At 36.5% G+C, this 17,431-nt stretch overlaps 1 protein-coding gene across 2 annotated transcripts in view; it reads left to right on the top strand.

Moving 5' to 3' along the window:
- Positions 1–15,658, top strand: part of Usp53 (ubiquitin specific peptidase 53) — a 64,878-nt gene extending 49,220 nt beyond the window's left edge. For both annotated transcript variants that reach the window (XM_045143103.1, XM_045143104.1), the window contains exons 14-16: positions 1,030–1,106; positions 11,981–12,077; positions 13,632–15,658. In XM_045143103.1, coding sequence (XP_044999038.1) covers positions 1,030–1,106; positions 11,981–12,077; positions 13,632–14,613 — 1,156 coding nt within the window. In that variant the 3' untranslated portion in view covers positions 14,614–15,658. The remainder of the gene's footprint in view (positions 1–1,029; positions 1,107–11,980; positions 12,078–13,631) is intronic.
- The last annotated feature ends 1,773 nt before the right edge of the window (positions 15,659–17,431 follow it).

The following is a 17,431-nucleotide window of genomic DNA, read 5'->3' as shown; positions in this document are numbered from 1 at the left end:
CATAGATACTGGAGGATCAAAACTGGGCAGCAGGCATTATAAGTAAGCGCCTTTAACCACTGAGCCCTCACCCCAACTCATGTTTGCATTTTTAATAGTTATTTCTTGACTCCATAAAAACAAACTCTCAATTTTTTAGGAAATTTGATAAGTATGGAAATACTGCCATTGGTTTTATCATTATCAAATATTGATTTCTACTACAGGCTTTCAGCTGTTGACTCAAGTTAGCATCATCTTGGATACTCTTCCATCTATGTAATTCAAACTCATTATCTCATCTCTAACATTTCTGTCTCTGGAGGTAGATATTTTCTGTGATCATGATCTAGTTCACTGACACAAATATAAAAGAATTGAGCCAAATAAATATGTATATCAATTGTACTACGGTTAATAGTGCATTTGGACTTCTGTTTATGGTATCTAAAATGTCCAGACAGCCTAATAGTTGACTTCTTAGGTCAAGCTTAACTACCTTTTATCTAGTTTTAATCTTTCTAAAACATCTCAGTATTAGTTGGTGCTTGGCCACTGTGTTCATGTAAAGAAAACTAAGTTTACAAGAATCAGCTACTCATGTTTTATTTAAATGATTGTTTCCATAAAGAATTAAGGAAACTTTTTTCTCAGCAGTATAATTTCATAACACTTCTTGAAAGAAGTAGCCCACATAATACAGCGGACTGGATTTTACAAACAAATAGACTTGCATTTTAATTATTGGATAAATTAATTTGACTTCCACAACCTTATTTTCCTATTGTAAGATGAGGATCATAACTGTGTTTCAATGTTGTGGGATATAGGTTAAACAGCACACATTTAGCCATAGTGATGTATGCATGTAATTCTACAAGGCAGAGGCAGGATAATTGTGAGTTCCAGACCCAAACATTATACTTTAAGCTCATAGAACAGGACATAGCATATAATAATGTTTAATGAATGTTATTTCCTTTCTTAAAGTTAGATAAGTAAGAGAATGCATGATAATGTGTTTGGTGTATGTTTTGTTGTGTTTTCTAGTGAGCAGATTAAGATGAGTAACCCAAGTATAGACTGTACAGACTATAGGTCTCATCAGAGCAGAAACCACTTAGAAGGTAAACATTTACTTAAATATGCTTTAATGGTTGCCATAAAGAATGAGTCATAGTAATTTATTGTTTCTTTTTATAATGTACCTAAAAGAAATCGTTTATGATTATAACAATTTAGGTAGCTATAGTGGTGCATGCCCATAATTCAGGAGGTAAGTCAGGAATATTTCAAGTTTTAGGCCATCCTGGACTTTTTATAGTGAAACTTTATGTCAAAAAAAATCAAAACAAACAAATACAAATAACATTTTAAATAACTTTCTAATATCAGTAAGTAATTTTTTTATTGTTCATGTATCAAAGTATAGATAATCAAAATCAAACTATATGTTATATGTTCATGCTGTATTTTATATTTATTCACAAATGCTTTTGAAATTTTTAGCCTTTTAATGTCATATATATGTGCATGTGTTACCTTATTGACAGCACTAGAATGCATTTTTTTTTTTTTGAAATTTAAATGTTAATGTCTCGGAATCTCCACTGAACCCCAATAACAGCTTGCTTATATAATAAGATTTGACATGAGAAATTTATGAATATATTGCTTTGTTATTATTTATTTTAGAAAATAAGCAAGAAAAAGGTGGCACATGTGCCTAGAGTTTTCAGTGGCTAGAGGCCCTGGTGCGCCCGTTCTCCTCTGCCCCCCTTCCCTCTCACTCTTTCAAATAAATAAAATTTTTAAAAAGATGAGAAAGGACAGTACCTCCTTTCCCCAATCTCCAGAACTGCAAGAAATAAAATTATTCCTTTTATAAAAAAAGAAAAGAAAAGAAGCAAGAGGCAAAGAGAGAGAGAGTGGGTGTGCCGGGGCCTTCAGCTGCTACAAATGAGGTCCAGACATGTGCACTTCCTTGTGCACATGTGCAGCATTGCATGCTTGCATCACTTTGCATCTGGCTGTATTGAGACCAGGAGATTCGAACATGAGTTTTTAGGCTTTGCAGGCAAGCGCCTTAACCACTAAGCCATCTCTCCAGCCTGAATGCATTGCTTTTGATACTGGTCCTGACCATGATTTGAGACTCAAATGGGCTGGAAAATATATCTGTGGTGGCTTGCTAACACTTTACTTTTTCTTAGGTTGCAACACATTTCTATATTTGCAAAGAAAAGGGCCCTGTTTAATAATTTAGAACCATAATTATAGATGTTAAAAATGGTTCAAATATGCTTTTTGAGTAAAAAAAAAGGGGGGGGGATTTGGTGTTGAAAGGGATTTTTAAAGGATGGGTGTGGCTGTTTCAGGAAGTGAGATGCAGACTGCATCAGTCAGAGTAGACAGATTCTAGCTACACAGTGGTAATATCTTCATGCTCAGAGCCTTGTCTCAAGTTTGTATCTTGCTCAAGATACACAGACAGTAGAGGTTAGCATGGAATGTTTTCCTAGATATTAGTCAAGGGCCCACACTAGGGGATAGTGGTGGTTAAGGAATGAAGTAGGATGCAGCATGGAGAATCTCCTGTAAGCTCTTAAGATGTCACAGAAGTGACACATACACTTCCACTTATATCTCAATGTCCATGGCAAGTCTCAATTCAAGGAGGGTGCAAAAGTGTCGTTTTACAGGTACTTGAACTAAATTAAAGTGCACATGAAAGGCTCTAGTGATTAAAAATACAGTTAAGATTGATAAGCAGGGCTGGAGAGATGGCTTAGTGGTTAAGGTACTTCCCTGCAAAGCCTAATGAACCATGTTTGACTCCCCATATCCCACATAAACCAGACACACAAGGAGACACATGCACAAGGTCACGCATGTGCACAAGGTGCTGCATGTGTCTGGGGTTGGATTGCAGTGGCTGGAGGTCTGGCACGCTAACTCTCTTTCTCTTGTGCTCTCTTGCATGCTCTCTGTCTTTCATAAAAAAAGATAAGCAAACTTCTGAAAAAAAGTTCAGTTTTGAAATAAGGAAAACATAATAGTATGAAATTATTATAGGTGATTTGCTATAAACACCTAGCAGTCTATATGTAAACATACACACACAACAACATCAAAAGGTAATTTGGGGCTGGAGAGATGGCTTAGCGGTTAAGCGCTTGCCTGTGAAGCCTAAGGACCCCGGTTCGAGGCTCGGTTCCCCAGGTCCCACGTTAGCCAGATGCACAAGGGGGTGCACGCGTCTGGAGTTCATTTGCAGAGGCTGGAAGCCCTGGCGCGCCCATTCTCTCTCTCTCCCTCTATCTGTCTTTCTCTCTGTATTTGTCGCTCTCAAATAAATAAAAATTAAAAAAAGAAAAAAAAGAAAAAAAAAAAGGTAATTTGAATGTATACAGGATTTCCATTGGGAGAATGTGCCTGATGGTTTGGGATGAAAAAAAATGGATGATGATGTTGAAATAAAAGGAAAGTGTTTTCAAGTTTTAGAATGCAGAGAAACAGGATATGACTTTTTACAATTAAAAAAAAAAAAGCCATGAATGACACTTTTCTTTAATCTTTGTCATCTGTAATGTTTTTGTAGAGAGTTTTCAGGTCATACACATTGAATATGATTAATAGTTAATTTATTTTGTTTTCATCAAATGTGTAATATCAAAAGGAAACACTTATAGTAAGGAAATAACTTTTCCCATATTAAAATGTCTGGCTGGTTTTAAAAGCCTGATAATAGCCTAAGTAACCAAGTACTACAGGAAACAGTAAAGTATTGGCCAGAAATCACAGCAGAAGTTGGTGGGACTGAACAATAACTGCAAGTTCAATAAATGATGCTTGCTTCCTGATCTTTATAAAAACACAAGGTCATAGAGAATTCTGAGGGTCAAGAGTTCATTGTTGGGAGTGTTTCCCCATTTAATACAAAAGAGTATGTATATAATACACTTAGTTTTTTATTGTGAAAAATACACATAAAATTTACCACACTTTTTGTTTTCTTTTTCTTTTGGTTTTCGAGGTAGGGTCTTACTCTAGCCCATAATGACCAAGAATTCACTCTGTAGTTTTAAGCTAGCCTTGAATTCACAACCATCCTCCTACCTTAGCCTCCCTAGTACTGGGATTAAAGGTGTGTGCCACCACTTTTGATAAGTATACAGTTCAGTGTCATTAAATCACCACCCTCATCCCAAATGCCTTTTTTCTTTGTTCCCCTTCCCCCCACACACACCCCGCCCCAGGTAGGGTGTCACTTTATCCCAGGCTGACCTGGAACTCACTCTGTAGTCCCAGGCTGCCCTAGAACTAATGGCAGTCCTCCTACCTCTGCTGCCCAAGTGCTGAGACCAAACTAATTTTTATGCAAACTCTATACTTGATAAACAAGTCTTTTTTGTTTTTTTTTTGTTTTTGGTTTTTGGTTTTTCGAGGTAGGATCTCACTCTGGCTCAGGCTGACCTGGAATTCACTATGTAGTCTCAGGGTGTCCTTGAACTCACAGCGGATCCTCCTACCTCTGCCTCCCGAGTGCTGGGATTAGAGTGCTGGGATTAAAGGCGTGCACCACCACGCCTTCATTGCTTCTCTCCCCAGGCCCTGGCAAGCACCATTCTTTTGTCTGTCTCTGAATTGGAGTGCCTCCTGTAGGTAGATTATGTTTGTCCTTTTGTATCTGGCTTACTTCATTTAGCATAAGGACCTGAAAGGCCATCCATGTTACAGCACTTCAGAACTTCATCTTCTAAAGGCTGAAGTCTGTGTGCTACACCAGCTTTATCCCTTTTTATGTCCATGAACCTTGGAGCTGCTGCCACCATTTGGCTGTTTGAGAATAATGTTGCTGTAAACATAGGTCTGCAAAATCTGTTCATATCCCTGCTTTCCTTTTTAGGGTTTGGTTTGGTTTTGTTTGCTTGCTTGTCTAGCATATACCCAATAGCACACTTGATAAATCTTGTGGTAGCTCTGACCTCGTGGTTTCCATAGCAGCTGCACCATTTCCTGCCATTAATGCACAGGAGTTCCTATTTTTCTGTTTGCCAGCACTTAGTTTCTGCTTTGTTTTCTTTTTGTTTATTTCATTCATTTATTCAGATTTTATTTATACATCTTACAGTGGTTTGCGTGGCCTACTTTTGTTTAACTGCATAGATTGCACAGTATTGAAGTTTTTTATTATTTAGTGTGCCTCTGTTTGTGTGTTTCCCTCTGCTATGTGTAAAATGTCTTCCAGGATTTCCCACCCCCAAACTAAAAACTTGCTTAAACATGATTTAATTCATGGTGACTGTGTACAACTTTTTTGGTTCTTGTCTGTTCTCACTAACAAACTGAGGTACTCTAAGAATACTCACCTACAGAACCATTTTCTGGCAGCAGCTGAAAGATATGAGAAGTTCAAAAGCTTTTAGCAATTTACTGTTAGTGGATATAGTTATATTTGATAGTTGATAGCCATTATTTTGTTGTTGTTTTTGTTGTTGTTTAAATAGAATATTATATAGATGTGTCTGCCTGTGGCATTATGAGTTCTGCTGCAAATCTGGGGATATTGTTGAAGTTGCCATAGTGCCATTTGAAATGCTTTTGCTCATCTTTTAAAATGAATTTCTCTTTCATATTTTAAAATTTAATCTATTTTCAAGTAGAGAGAATGAGAGATGAGTGGGTGTGCCAGGGCCTCTTGAAAATGAACATACACCACTTTGTGCATCTGGCTTTATGTAGGTTCTGAGGAATCAACCCTGGGCCATCAGGCTTGGCAGGCAAGTACCTTTAACCACTCAGATCTCTCTCCAGCCCTAAGTTAATTTCTAATAGAATTTCAAACTACCTAAATTATAAGAAAATAGAATTAATTATACAATTGAAGAAATTATATATTCAGAGAACACACTGTCAGAAAGTCTCATAATTAAAGAATTAAATTTGAGCTATGCAAGGCTGGCATGTAGACATAGAAATCATGATGATGGCAGGAGTGATATGTAGAAGGAAGTTATGATGAAATTGTGCCATTTTGAAATGCAGCAGCACCAAAGCCCACAGAGAATGGCCTGCTATAATCTGCATTTTAGAAAACTATTTGGTGGCAGTGTAGAGAGGGAGCTTGAGCTGAGCAATTAGAGAAGTTGCTACATGACTATCGTCTGAGCCCAGAAGGAAAAATATGAGGACATAAACTAAGGCAGTACCAGTGTCCAGAAAGATGACTTGAGTGATATAGGCGGGAAATTCATTTGGCTTTTGTGACAGACGTTCAGAATGAAGGAAAGGAAGAAAGCAGGGACAGCCATGATTGGGTCTTACATAACTAGATCCACCATTTACAAAATGGGCAAAAAGGAAGAAGAGAGATGAAGGAAGTACTATTTACTTGTGGAGTTGTTAAGCTGATTACATAGATAAGTAACTTTTACTAGGAATTAAGGAACCAAGTCTACAAGCCAGGAAAGTTATATATTTGATAGCTGTTGTCTTATGGAATTGAATAATTTAGACATGGACAAGATTATTCAGGGAGGTTATAAACTGTAAGACAAAAAGTAGACAAAGCAGAGAAGCTGGGTGAAAGGAGGAGAGAAGGTCAGAGCAAGAAAAAGGAGCAGCTGCAGGAAGGTATGAGTAGCTGGAAAGGTATAAAAGAATGCAGGAAGAATAGTTGCACAGACCAACCAGAGAGGCAGCATTAAGGAGAAAAAAAAGCTGTTAAAAAGTGCACTTGAGGGCTGGAGAAATGGCTTAGTGGTTAAGCGCTTGCCTGTGGAGCCTAAGGACCCTGGTTCGAGGCTCAATTCCCCAGGAACCACGTTAGCCAGATGCACAAGGGGGCGCATGCGTCTAGAGTTCGTTTGCAATGACTGGAGGCCCTGGCGCGCCCATTCTCTCTCTCTCCCTCTATCTGTCTTTCTCTCTGTGTCTTGTCACTCTCAAATAAATAAATAAAAAATGAACAAAAAATTTAAAAAAAGTGCACTTGATCTAGCAGGTCCCTCGTGGTTCAGTGAATGAAGCGTTTGGATATTAGGAACAGGTGAAAGGTGGAGGCAGAATGTAGTGTTTAGAAGCAAAGGACTTCTTCCACATGGCTTAGGAACAGAGAAAAAGGATAAGATGTTGATTGGGTTATTTTAGACAACTTACAGGAAGTATTCTTTGTACTATTTTTAAACTTTAAACTTATGGGACCAAGTAAAATGAAATCTATGTATTTTTAAAACCTACATTTGAACTGGAGAAATGACTTAGCAGTTAAGGTGCTTGCCTGCAAAGCTTAGTGACCTGGGTTCAATTCCCCAGTACCCAAGTAAAGCCAGATGCACAAAACAGTGCATACATCTGGAGTTCCTTTGTAGCAGCCAGAGGTCCTGGAGTGCCCATATCCTCTGTCTCTTTTCTATCTCTCTCTCCTTGCAAATAAAAAAAAAAAAAAATTTTTCAGTATCGAAATTTAACTTACAGCAATATAGCAATATTTTCTTTTCCTTTAATTATAATCCTAGTGGAAAAAAAAAACCTTTCAACTCCAGCCATTTTATTGTATAACATATCAAAAGTGAGGCATCCAATAGTAAAGACGATATATATTATTTCTCTTGTTTTTTAGTATATGGCAGATATTTTTAGACAGTTAAAGTTTCATAATATTTCTAAAATATTTGTTTTATTTATATGTATTTTATTTGTAGTTTGTTTTATTTATTTATTTTTTGGTTTTTCCAAGGTAGGGTCTCACTCTAGCTCAGACTGACCTGGAATTCACTATGTATTCTCAGGGTGGCCTCAAACTCTCAGCAATCCTCCTACCTCTGCCTCCCGAGTGCTGGGATTAAAGGCGTGTGCCACCATGCCCAACTTATTTGTATTTTTGAATGCTTAGAATTTATAAGTATATCTGAAAACTCTATAATGAGAGTGAAGATTATATTATCTAGACTGACATTTTGAGTTTTATTTCTGAGTCTTTTAGATCTAGTCTTTCCAGATATAATGCATATTTTCCATTTCTTTGATACTGTGATCAGTACTGAATACCATAGTATCACAGCATTAGCGAAAGCTATGTTCAATGGCATTGAGGTTTCTTCTGTACTGAGTGATCTTAGAGTTGCAAAGAACTTCGAGCCAAAATTCCCTGTAAAGACACATGGATATCTCTTTCAGCAGCAGAAGAAAATAACACGTCTATTTTTAAGTTAGTTGGCATTCTGAAGTCAAACCGCTTGGTTGAATACCTGCCAGAGTGACATGAAAATTTCAAGCATGTTTTTTAGGCCTCTGCTGCCTCCTGCTGCCCCATGTGTGGACACTCTATAACTAATGAAGAAATGTGTTGGTTTTGGTAATTTTTTTTCATTGTAGATTTTTATTATATATTGAAAAGTTATAATTATGGAAAATGTTAATAAAATTGTGAAAATATAAAAAGAAAAGTTATAATTGTGTAATTTATTGGGTACAAAGTGATGTGAAGAGTTTTTAAAAACTCTTTATTGACAACTTCCATAAATGTCGACAATATACCGTGATCGTAATCCCCCTTCCCAGATTCCACTCTACTGAATCCCTTCTTCCTAGTTAGTATCTTTTCTATCTCGGTGTCATCATTTTTTTTCCTCCTGTTATACAGATCATGTGTAGATATTATCAGCCACTATGAGGTCATAAATCTTAGGGCCACTTTGTGTCTGGAAGACAGTAATGTAAGCACTCCTCCCCTTCCTTTGATTGTTATATTCTTTCCATCACCATTTCTGCAATGGTCCATGAATCTTGTAGGGTATGACAGAGATGTTTTACTTAGTACTGCAAAAAAAATTTTTTTTGTTGTTTTTTTTTAATGTAGAGTCTTACTCTAGCCCAGGCTGACCTGGAATTCACTGTGTAGTCTCAACATGGTATCAAATTCATGGCATTCCTCCTACCTCTGCCTCCTGAGTACTGAGGTTAAAGGCGTGTACCACCATGCCTAGCTCATTGTCAGTCTTCTTAGCACTTTGGCCAGTTACCCTAGTGGTCACAGCCATCTGAGAAGAGAAGCTTCTCTAACAGAAGTGAAGGTAGCATTAACATATGGGCATAAACATAAGTGTTTACATGCTAGTTTGGTGGGTATAAAATATGCACTTAGCCAGACTACAGTAGTAGTTTCCCCCCATAGGACTTAAGACCTCCTCGGCCATAGGATTTTGCCTAGGTTTTCAGGTCTAGGCATGAATATCCTTGCATGGAGTGGGCCTCCAGTTCAATTAGAGAGCAACAGGTTTCCGCCCACCAGACATGCCACCATTGCACCAGTTTGCACATTTGGCCTGGCTGCCTTATGGTAAGGCTTTCCACTGCTGTCTAAGACCTTGATGAGTTCTCTCTTCCCAAAGGCTGCACAGCTCTTTCCAACACCCTGACAGCTAGTTAATAGGGAGGAAGCTTCTTGATTATTGTCATATTTCATCAACGTAAAGTGACAAATTAGTTTATGGTTTATTTATTTATTTTTCTTTTTAAACTATTTTTTATCTATATTTATTTGAGAGGGAGAGAGTGAGAATGGGCACACCAGGGCCTCCAACCACTGCAGAGAAACTCCAGATGCATGTGCCACCATGTGCATATGGCTTACTTGGGACCTGGAGATTTGAACCTGGGTCCTTAGGCTTTGCAGGCATATGCCTTAACTACTAAGCCATCTCTCCAGCCCTACAGGTTATTTCTTCTCAAGTTGCTTCCAAGATTAAGCTTTCAAATCATAATCAAATATAGGATTTTTTCCCATAGAGTAACATGTATATATATGATATAACATGTATATCAACTATAGTTTCCAGTTGAATTTTTTTTTTTTTTTTTTTTTTTTTTTTTTGTCTTTTGAGATAGGGTCTTACTCTAGCCCAGGCTGACCTGGAATTCACTATGTATGTCTGCAAAGCCTAATGACCAGGGTTCAATTCCAAAGTGGCTCATGTAGTGGGAGTTTGTTTGTGATGGCTAGAACCCTTGGTATGCCCATTCTCATTCTTTCTCTCTCTCTCTGTCTCTGGAAATAAGTAAACAAGAAATGTTTAAAGGATTATAGCTAAGTATGGCAGCTCATGCTCATAATCCCAGCTTTCATGAAGCTGAAGGTAGGAGCTGTGAGTTCACTAAAGCTGTGGGCTTGAGTGAGTGAGACCTTGCCTCAAAGGGGGAAAAGGGGGGAAGAAAAAGGATTATAATTACAAAGGACTTTTGTTTATATGAATTATCTATATGTATATGTTATATTACAATGGTTAGCTTAAGAGAAGGTGGCTGCATTATTTATTTTACCTGTTTTTCCATGCATTGTTGATAATGGTCTCTGCATATACACTTATGATTTTTATCAGTATTTTGCTCTCAGCATCATGGCCATAGGTAAATGCCTGTACAAATGCAAATGTCAGCTCCCTTTTCTCCATCTCTATCCCATAAAATGAGTTTCAGCCTCATAGTTTTATTTGTTGAGTTTGAGTTTGTCTACTTTTAACTAGAAAATTAGAGGATGATAGTCATTTTTATCAGATGATTCTTTTTTTTTTTTTTTTTTTTGGTTTTTCTCGAGGTAGGGTCTCACTCTGGTCCAGGCTGACCTGGAATTAACTATGTAGTCTCAGGGTGGCCTCAAACTCTCAGTGATCCTCCTACCTCTGCCTCCCAAGTACTGGGATTAAAGGCATGTGCCACCATGCCTGGCTTTATCAGAAGTATTTTAAGGATTTTATATAGAGAGATAACAAAAGCTCATGTTTTACTCTGAACACTAGTATTACTATAGACTTTTCAGTAAACTCTCCTCCACAAATCATTAGTCAGCTAGAATTGAATAGAAACATTTGCTGTCATGCACATGTTGATATACTGGTCTTTAGATCCTACCCTTAGCTAGCTATAGTTTTAAAATGGGTAAAGAAAAACAATGAATTTGTAATTTTACAATGTTACTTGGAAGTAATGAGTAATTGTAAATTTTAATTTTTTTCATAAGTACTAAGATCAAATTCAGAAGTTGATGATCTTGGTAGAACTGAGGACATGGTATCCTGGATAAGAGCATGAAGTTGACCTGAAGGTGTAGTTCAGTGAGAGAGTGTTGGTCTAGCGTGTGCAAGGCCTTGAGTTATGTCCCCAGCACTGGAGGATAAAAACAGAACTGGCTTGAATCATACACAGTAGTTTTGTACTGGCTATATATATTATCTTCAATAAGTTATTTAGCCTTTCTGTGTTTCCTTATCTATTACATGGAGATGATTATAATATCTTCATTAAGGTTAATAAAATTATTAAATGAAATAGTATAAACTTTTCACAACTCAAGTACACAATAGTAGCTAATTAAAAGGAGTTTATCTTCTGTGCTATCGTGATGCACTCCCACCCATTTTAACTCAGTCAGTGTTCCTAATATCCCTATGGATCTTTAAATTACGTGAATGAAGAATGGATTGTGGGGCTGGAGAGATGGCTTAGCAGTTAAGCGCTTGCCTGTGAAGCCTAAGGACCCTTGTTCGAGGCTCAATTCCCCAGGACCCACATTAGCCAGATGCACAAGGGAGTGCACGCGTCTGGAGTTCGTTGGCAGTGGCTGAAAGCCCTGGTGCGCCCATTCTCTCTCTCTCTCTCTCTTTCTCTCTCTCTCTCTCTCTCTCTCTGCCTCTTTGTCTCTGTCTGTTGCTCTCAAATAAATAAATTAAATAAACAAAAAATAAAAAATAAAAAAAAGGAATGGATTGTGAATGGTCAAAAAGCATACTTAAAATTAGCAGCTTAAAAATCTATCTTCAAATGGCAGGATTTTTCCATGCTGGCATTTTCTCAGTAAAAGTTGTCTTGAAGTATTCACTTTTTAAATTTTCTTTAATTTGTAGATAACTTTATATAGATATATAAATCCAAATGAAATAAATTCTATAAGATCATTTAACTAACTTTTATTTCTTCCTTCTCCCCACCTCATCCCACCCAGACTCCAGAAAAGAACCTAAAGACTTGGAAGCAGGCTATAAATCTTATGATCTCCATCCAGAATCACATCTACAAATAAAAAGTCATTTGATAAAAAGGTAATCATAGATATTTAGAAGTAGGAAAACCTTTGTTCCTAAATACATGTATTTCAAGAGCTTTTTATCAGAAAGATACTAATATTGTTTCTAATAGAAGATTATGATGCATATATTGCTGGGAATCTTTAACAAGATGTGGACCTAAGGGTAAAAAGCCCACAATGTGTAGGAAACAGATTATTTTACTTCACTGTTCTTATGGGGTAGGTGGTACCGTAGTGCCAGGTCACATACATACTTGTGTTCTTCTCATACTTACCTACACAAGCTTAATGTCTTTTCCACTTAATTAAGCAGTCATTCTTTGTGATAGTGCATTGTGTATTTTGAAGTGTGACAATAAAACTAGCTTGATTTTTTTTTTCCTTTATGATTTGACAAATAGAAGATTCTTACTGTAAACATTAGCAACAGTGGCCTACTTTTTATTCTTCCAGTTTGCTTAAGTTGAGAACTTTCCCCTTTTCAGTTAAAAGGAAGCACTTCATTATTTCTTATGACATAGCTAAGTTGCAAGCATCACCATGTTTGTACTTTGAGGCATTTAACAGAATAAAGATTGGATGAATACAATAACTGCCAAATAATGTAGAGGTGGGAAGTGGAGATCAACAGATAGATAGACTGTACAGAGGGACAGTTCTTGTCCCAGACAGGATAACATGAGATCTCATCATGCTAGTCACAGGGCTGTACAAAACCTAATGAAATTGTTTATTGCAAGAAGTTTTTATCTAATGTTTCAGGTTGCAGTTGATCATGGATTAATAAAACCCACGGATAAGGAGGTCTGCCCAAAAAAGATGAGAGGTTTAGATTAAGTAATAATTCCAAACAATGAATTTGAGACTTTATTATAAGTTGTATCTGCTTAAGCCAAATAAATCCATGTTCTTACTCAATTCCAAGTAGCAGAAATACAGTTCCATCATAAAAGAAAAGTAATCTTAACATACCATTTTTCTTTACCTTAGAAGTTATTACCTTAAAGATATTCTTATAACTATATTATGTAAGATTAGCACTATCATAGTAGCATTTTATATCAGAATTTAAATGTCTTCACCTTTTCTACTTTTAAGCTTTAATAATGTTGGGATATGCTTTAGGGTATTGAATTATTTGCTTACAACATTTTCCTTAAGTTCCGTGCTATATTTTATCACAAATAAGTGTAATTTTAGTGTTTAAAACTACATTTTTGATGATTAAAAAGGTGATTTGAATGGGGGGCTAGGGGTATAGTTAAATGGTACAGTGCCTGCTTAGCATTCATAAGGTTCTGGGTTTAATCCCCAGCTACCCCCTTCAAAGATTAAAATAACTGATTTTAATGATAATGCTTCTGGCATGCATTTGAGTTTTTTGGCATATAGACTCAGCATCAAGAGTTGAACATGTTAATGGTTACAAAATATTTCCCACTTTCATTGCTGTATTGTAAAAATCATATAAATTACATATTAGGAAAATCAAATTGCAGGGCAGGGGTTCATTTTCTCCCTGTTTCATCTATTTTATGTGGTAATTTACTTTATTCTTGAATTTTAGGCCACATGTCCATGAAACCAGTGACAAGTTATTTACTTCAGCCAGTGCACAAATTCTCCAGGACCATACTGTACGAGGGCCTGCTTGCCAGTCGGATGAACAGAAACTTAAAAAACCAAATGAGTGCCAGTTTTCTGAACGGCTAAATCCAGACACTCCTGAAGGAACAGGTTTGCCCCTTCACAGGGGTGCCAGGCCTGTGCCTGGGAAGAGAGCCAGTAGTAATGAAGCTGCCTCACCCTCTTCAGCAGGTTCTTCACACGGGAGAACTACTGGAATGAAGTCACAAATTGTACAGTTTGTCCCCGAAAGCATAATGGAGCAGTGCTATTCTGAGAAAACTCTATCCAGAGACTCTAGAATTCAGTCAACCTGCCTATCTGACAGTTGTCAGATGCCAAAACTAATTTGCCACAATTCACCACCTCCTTTGCCACCAAAGAAATATGCTATGACCAGTGTGCCACAGTCACAGAAAAATGAATTTATTTCTGATGTCAGACCCACAGAGGTGTTTAGTGCTAATTCCTGCAGTCTTCCAAAACCCAGCTTAAGTACAGCTTCAGAACCAAGTTTGAAAGTGAGCACATGCATGAACAGTGAGAGATGTAAAGAAATGATTCAAGTGAAGCAGTGTGCTGGCAGTGCGCACGATGACCCGGACAACTTTTCAGCATATGATTTTCAGGCAAACTCAGTTGCAACGGCTGCTGCATGTTGCCAGCCAGATCAAGACTGTCATTCAGCGGGCCCACATGAGACAGTTTCATTAACCACCTATTTTTCAGTTGATAGTTGCATGACAGATACATACAGACTGAAATACCACCAAAGACCCAAGCTCTGTATTCCAGAGAGCAGTGGCCATTGTAATAATTCACTGCCTCAAACTGAAAGAGTGGGGGAATCCATGTTACATAATAACAGTTCAAGCTGCCCTTCTGAACAAAGATATAAGAGTAGCATAGATTGTAATAAATAAATGATGAAATTGCAAGCTTAACATTTCTGAAGACAATTAAAGTATACCAGCTAACTAAACCTGGTGAAATGCAAAAATCATGAATCACTATATATCTATGCCATTCTATTTTATGATTATCAGTTTATCAGGTATTTTAGAAATTTCTTTTAAGTAGTCTTGGCATGCCATGAAAAGTGGGACACTCATAAAAAGTATATTATTATTTACTATATGTAACAGTTGAGTAAAAATGAAATTTGTCTCTCATTATATGGCTAGTAGACCCATAAGTATTAAACTGATCAGGACTTACTTTGTAGGTTGGTAAACTGCTAATTGAAAAATGCACATTGTGTAGTGAAAGCAGTATTTGCTTTTTGCAGAGCACTTTCTCATGGGAAAAGCACAGGATGGCTGTACCCATTTGTTTTTGACTTCCATGATAGTCTAATGTGTATGAACCCTTCAAGTGTCTTAAAAATATTGACCCATGAATTTGATACCATTTTGGGTACCATTTGCCTTAATGATTAAAGATTTTTAAGTTAAAGTCTCAAGGTCACTACTCATAGAACTTTTCAGAATATCTACTTGGCATAAATTGGGCCTCTGACTATTATTTGTATTCATAATTAGTACTTGAGCCATGTAAGCTAAAAGTCAAGATACTTAAAATTTAGTATTTATTTATCTTGTTATATTTTTTCTAATGTTATATGAAATGTGAAGGGTCTTTATTTTGGTTTAGTTTACTTTGGGCTGCTAATAACCAGTGCTAGGAATGTTCATTGGGCTCTGATATTGAGACTCACTGTCATTGCCTAAGTTTTCTCTACTCTGATCTTACCTGTATAAAGGTTTTCAATTCATTTTATTAACTGAGGCTTCCAAGTTAAGTTTCTACCTACCTTTCGTATAAAGTTTAATTTTAAAGAAATGTTGGGCATCCTGGGGTTTTGTCCCATTTTCTCTTTATCCCAGCTACCTTCATGGAGTGAGCTTTGTAATTGAATTTTCATTATCGTGAACTAACCACTGAAAATAAATTATTTGAATTGCCTTATTTCATTAGTTACGATTTTATTTTGTAATGAGCTAATTAATTGGGTTTTAGAATGGTTTTGTTTATTCCAGAGAATTGGAAATTATATATTGATTCTCTTTATATTCCTAAATGGATAAGGTTTATAATCATGACTTTAAACTCAATAAATTAGTAAAGAGTATCTTAACCAGTTCTATGAATAGTTAAAAACATTCTAATACAAGCAGTTCAAAATGAGTACTTTTAGCTAAATAAAAAGTTGCCTTATAAATAAATGTCTAATCTCAGGCTGGGGAGATGGCTCATTGGATGAAGCTTTTGCCACTAAAGCCTGAGCACCCAATCTTGGTCCCCAGACCCCATAAGACACCTGAAGCTGTGGTGGACTTCTGTAACCCCATCATACTGGCTGGAAGATTAGACAGTAGAATTTCCTGGAAGCTCAGGGTGAGCACAGCAATAAAACTGTAGCAGCAGAGCAAGACCAAGAGGGAGAAAACTCTGCCTCAGTTGTAGAAGGGGAGCACTGTCTCCAGGTTGTCCTTTGACCTCCACTCCACACATTCCACAAGGTGAGCAGACACCTCCCCACACACACACACATACAACACAGCTTAAAATGACCCATATCCTGGTCAAATTTAATCTTCTACCTGCAGAACTTTACCTAGCCTTTTCTAACTGTAATGGCTGTTGATTATTACTTCATGTTCTTCTAATTAAGAAATACTTGAATAAAAATTAAAATTTATCTTTTAAAAAAGCTTATTTTTTAACAGTTTTTAGATGGGGGTTTGTAAATAATGTAAAGTTTGTAACATTGTATTTGAAATGTCAGTATTTTAATAACTGCATAACATTGTAAAACACTAGAAGATGGTTTTCAGTTATTTTTAGTAACCTGATGTGTAGTATTTTGTTTTTCATTTCTACATGGTCAGTAGTCCCTGTTGGAGGTGTATTATTTGAAATATTAAAGTAACTTCTATATTTTACAAGTTTCATAGATGTGCCTTTCCCACTTATTTGAGTTTGCTAACATGGAATCAAAATATTTCTCCTTTTTAATGTTCTGTCGGGTTAAAACATCCCACATCATGTCATTTAATACTAAGCAAGATGGAAACTGATCATTTTTGTGTTGATTCCACACTTCAGATATTTTCAGTCCATATTGGTTAACTCATAATTCACAGGTAAAATATTTAATTCTTCTGCACTTATTTTTATTGATGCTTTATAAAATTGTAACTTGATTATAGTTGTTGCAATGTTTCAAATCCTTCATATTATAGTTTCATGAAATCGGTTTCTTCTGGTTTAAAAAAATAAGATAAACTGAATTTTAATATAGCTGGACTTTTTATTTTGTACTTTATGGTGAATGTAAGATAATTTAAAGGTCAAGGGTACTTGGAATTTCACAGATCATAAAATGTTATCATTAAGCCACAGCAAAGTCTAAACCGTAGGTCCTAGAGAAATTGGCAAACTTTCTGTTATGAAGAGCAAGATAGTATTGATTCTACAACCACTCTGCCTTTTTGATGTGTAAACAGCCACAAAAGTATGTAATGACTTTTCCAGTAAAACTTCAAAATTGCAATTCCAACCATTTTAAAATTAAAAGCCATTCTTAGATCAAAGGTCTTGTAGAAAACAAATATTGAAGCAGATTTAGCCTGGTGGCCTAGGATTGACTTAATCCTAGAGTGTGGTTTACCATCACCAACACAAATCTCCAAATATGTTCCTTATGTTAATTAGGGCCTAGGTATCTGGAGCTCTTTA

This window comes from Jaculus jaculus, chromosome 2, assembly GCF_020740685.1.
Source record: "Jaculus jaculus isolate mJacJac1 chromosome 2, mJacJac1.mat.Y.cur, whole genome shotgun sequence".
Taxonomy (NCBI): domain Eukaryota; kingdom Metazoa; phylum Chordata; class Mammalia; order Rodentia; family Dipodidae; genus Jaculus; species Jaculus jaculus.
Note: the sequence above shows the minus strand (reverse complement) of the source record. Positions and strands in the feature narration are given on the sequence as shown.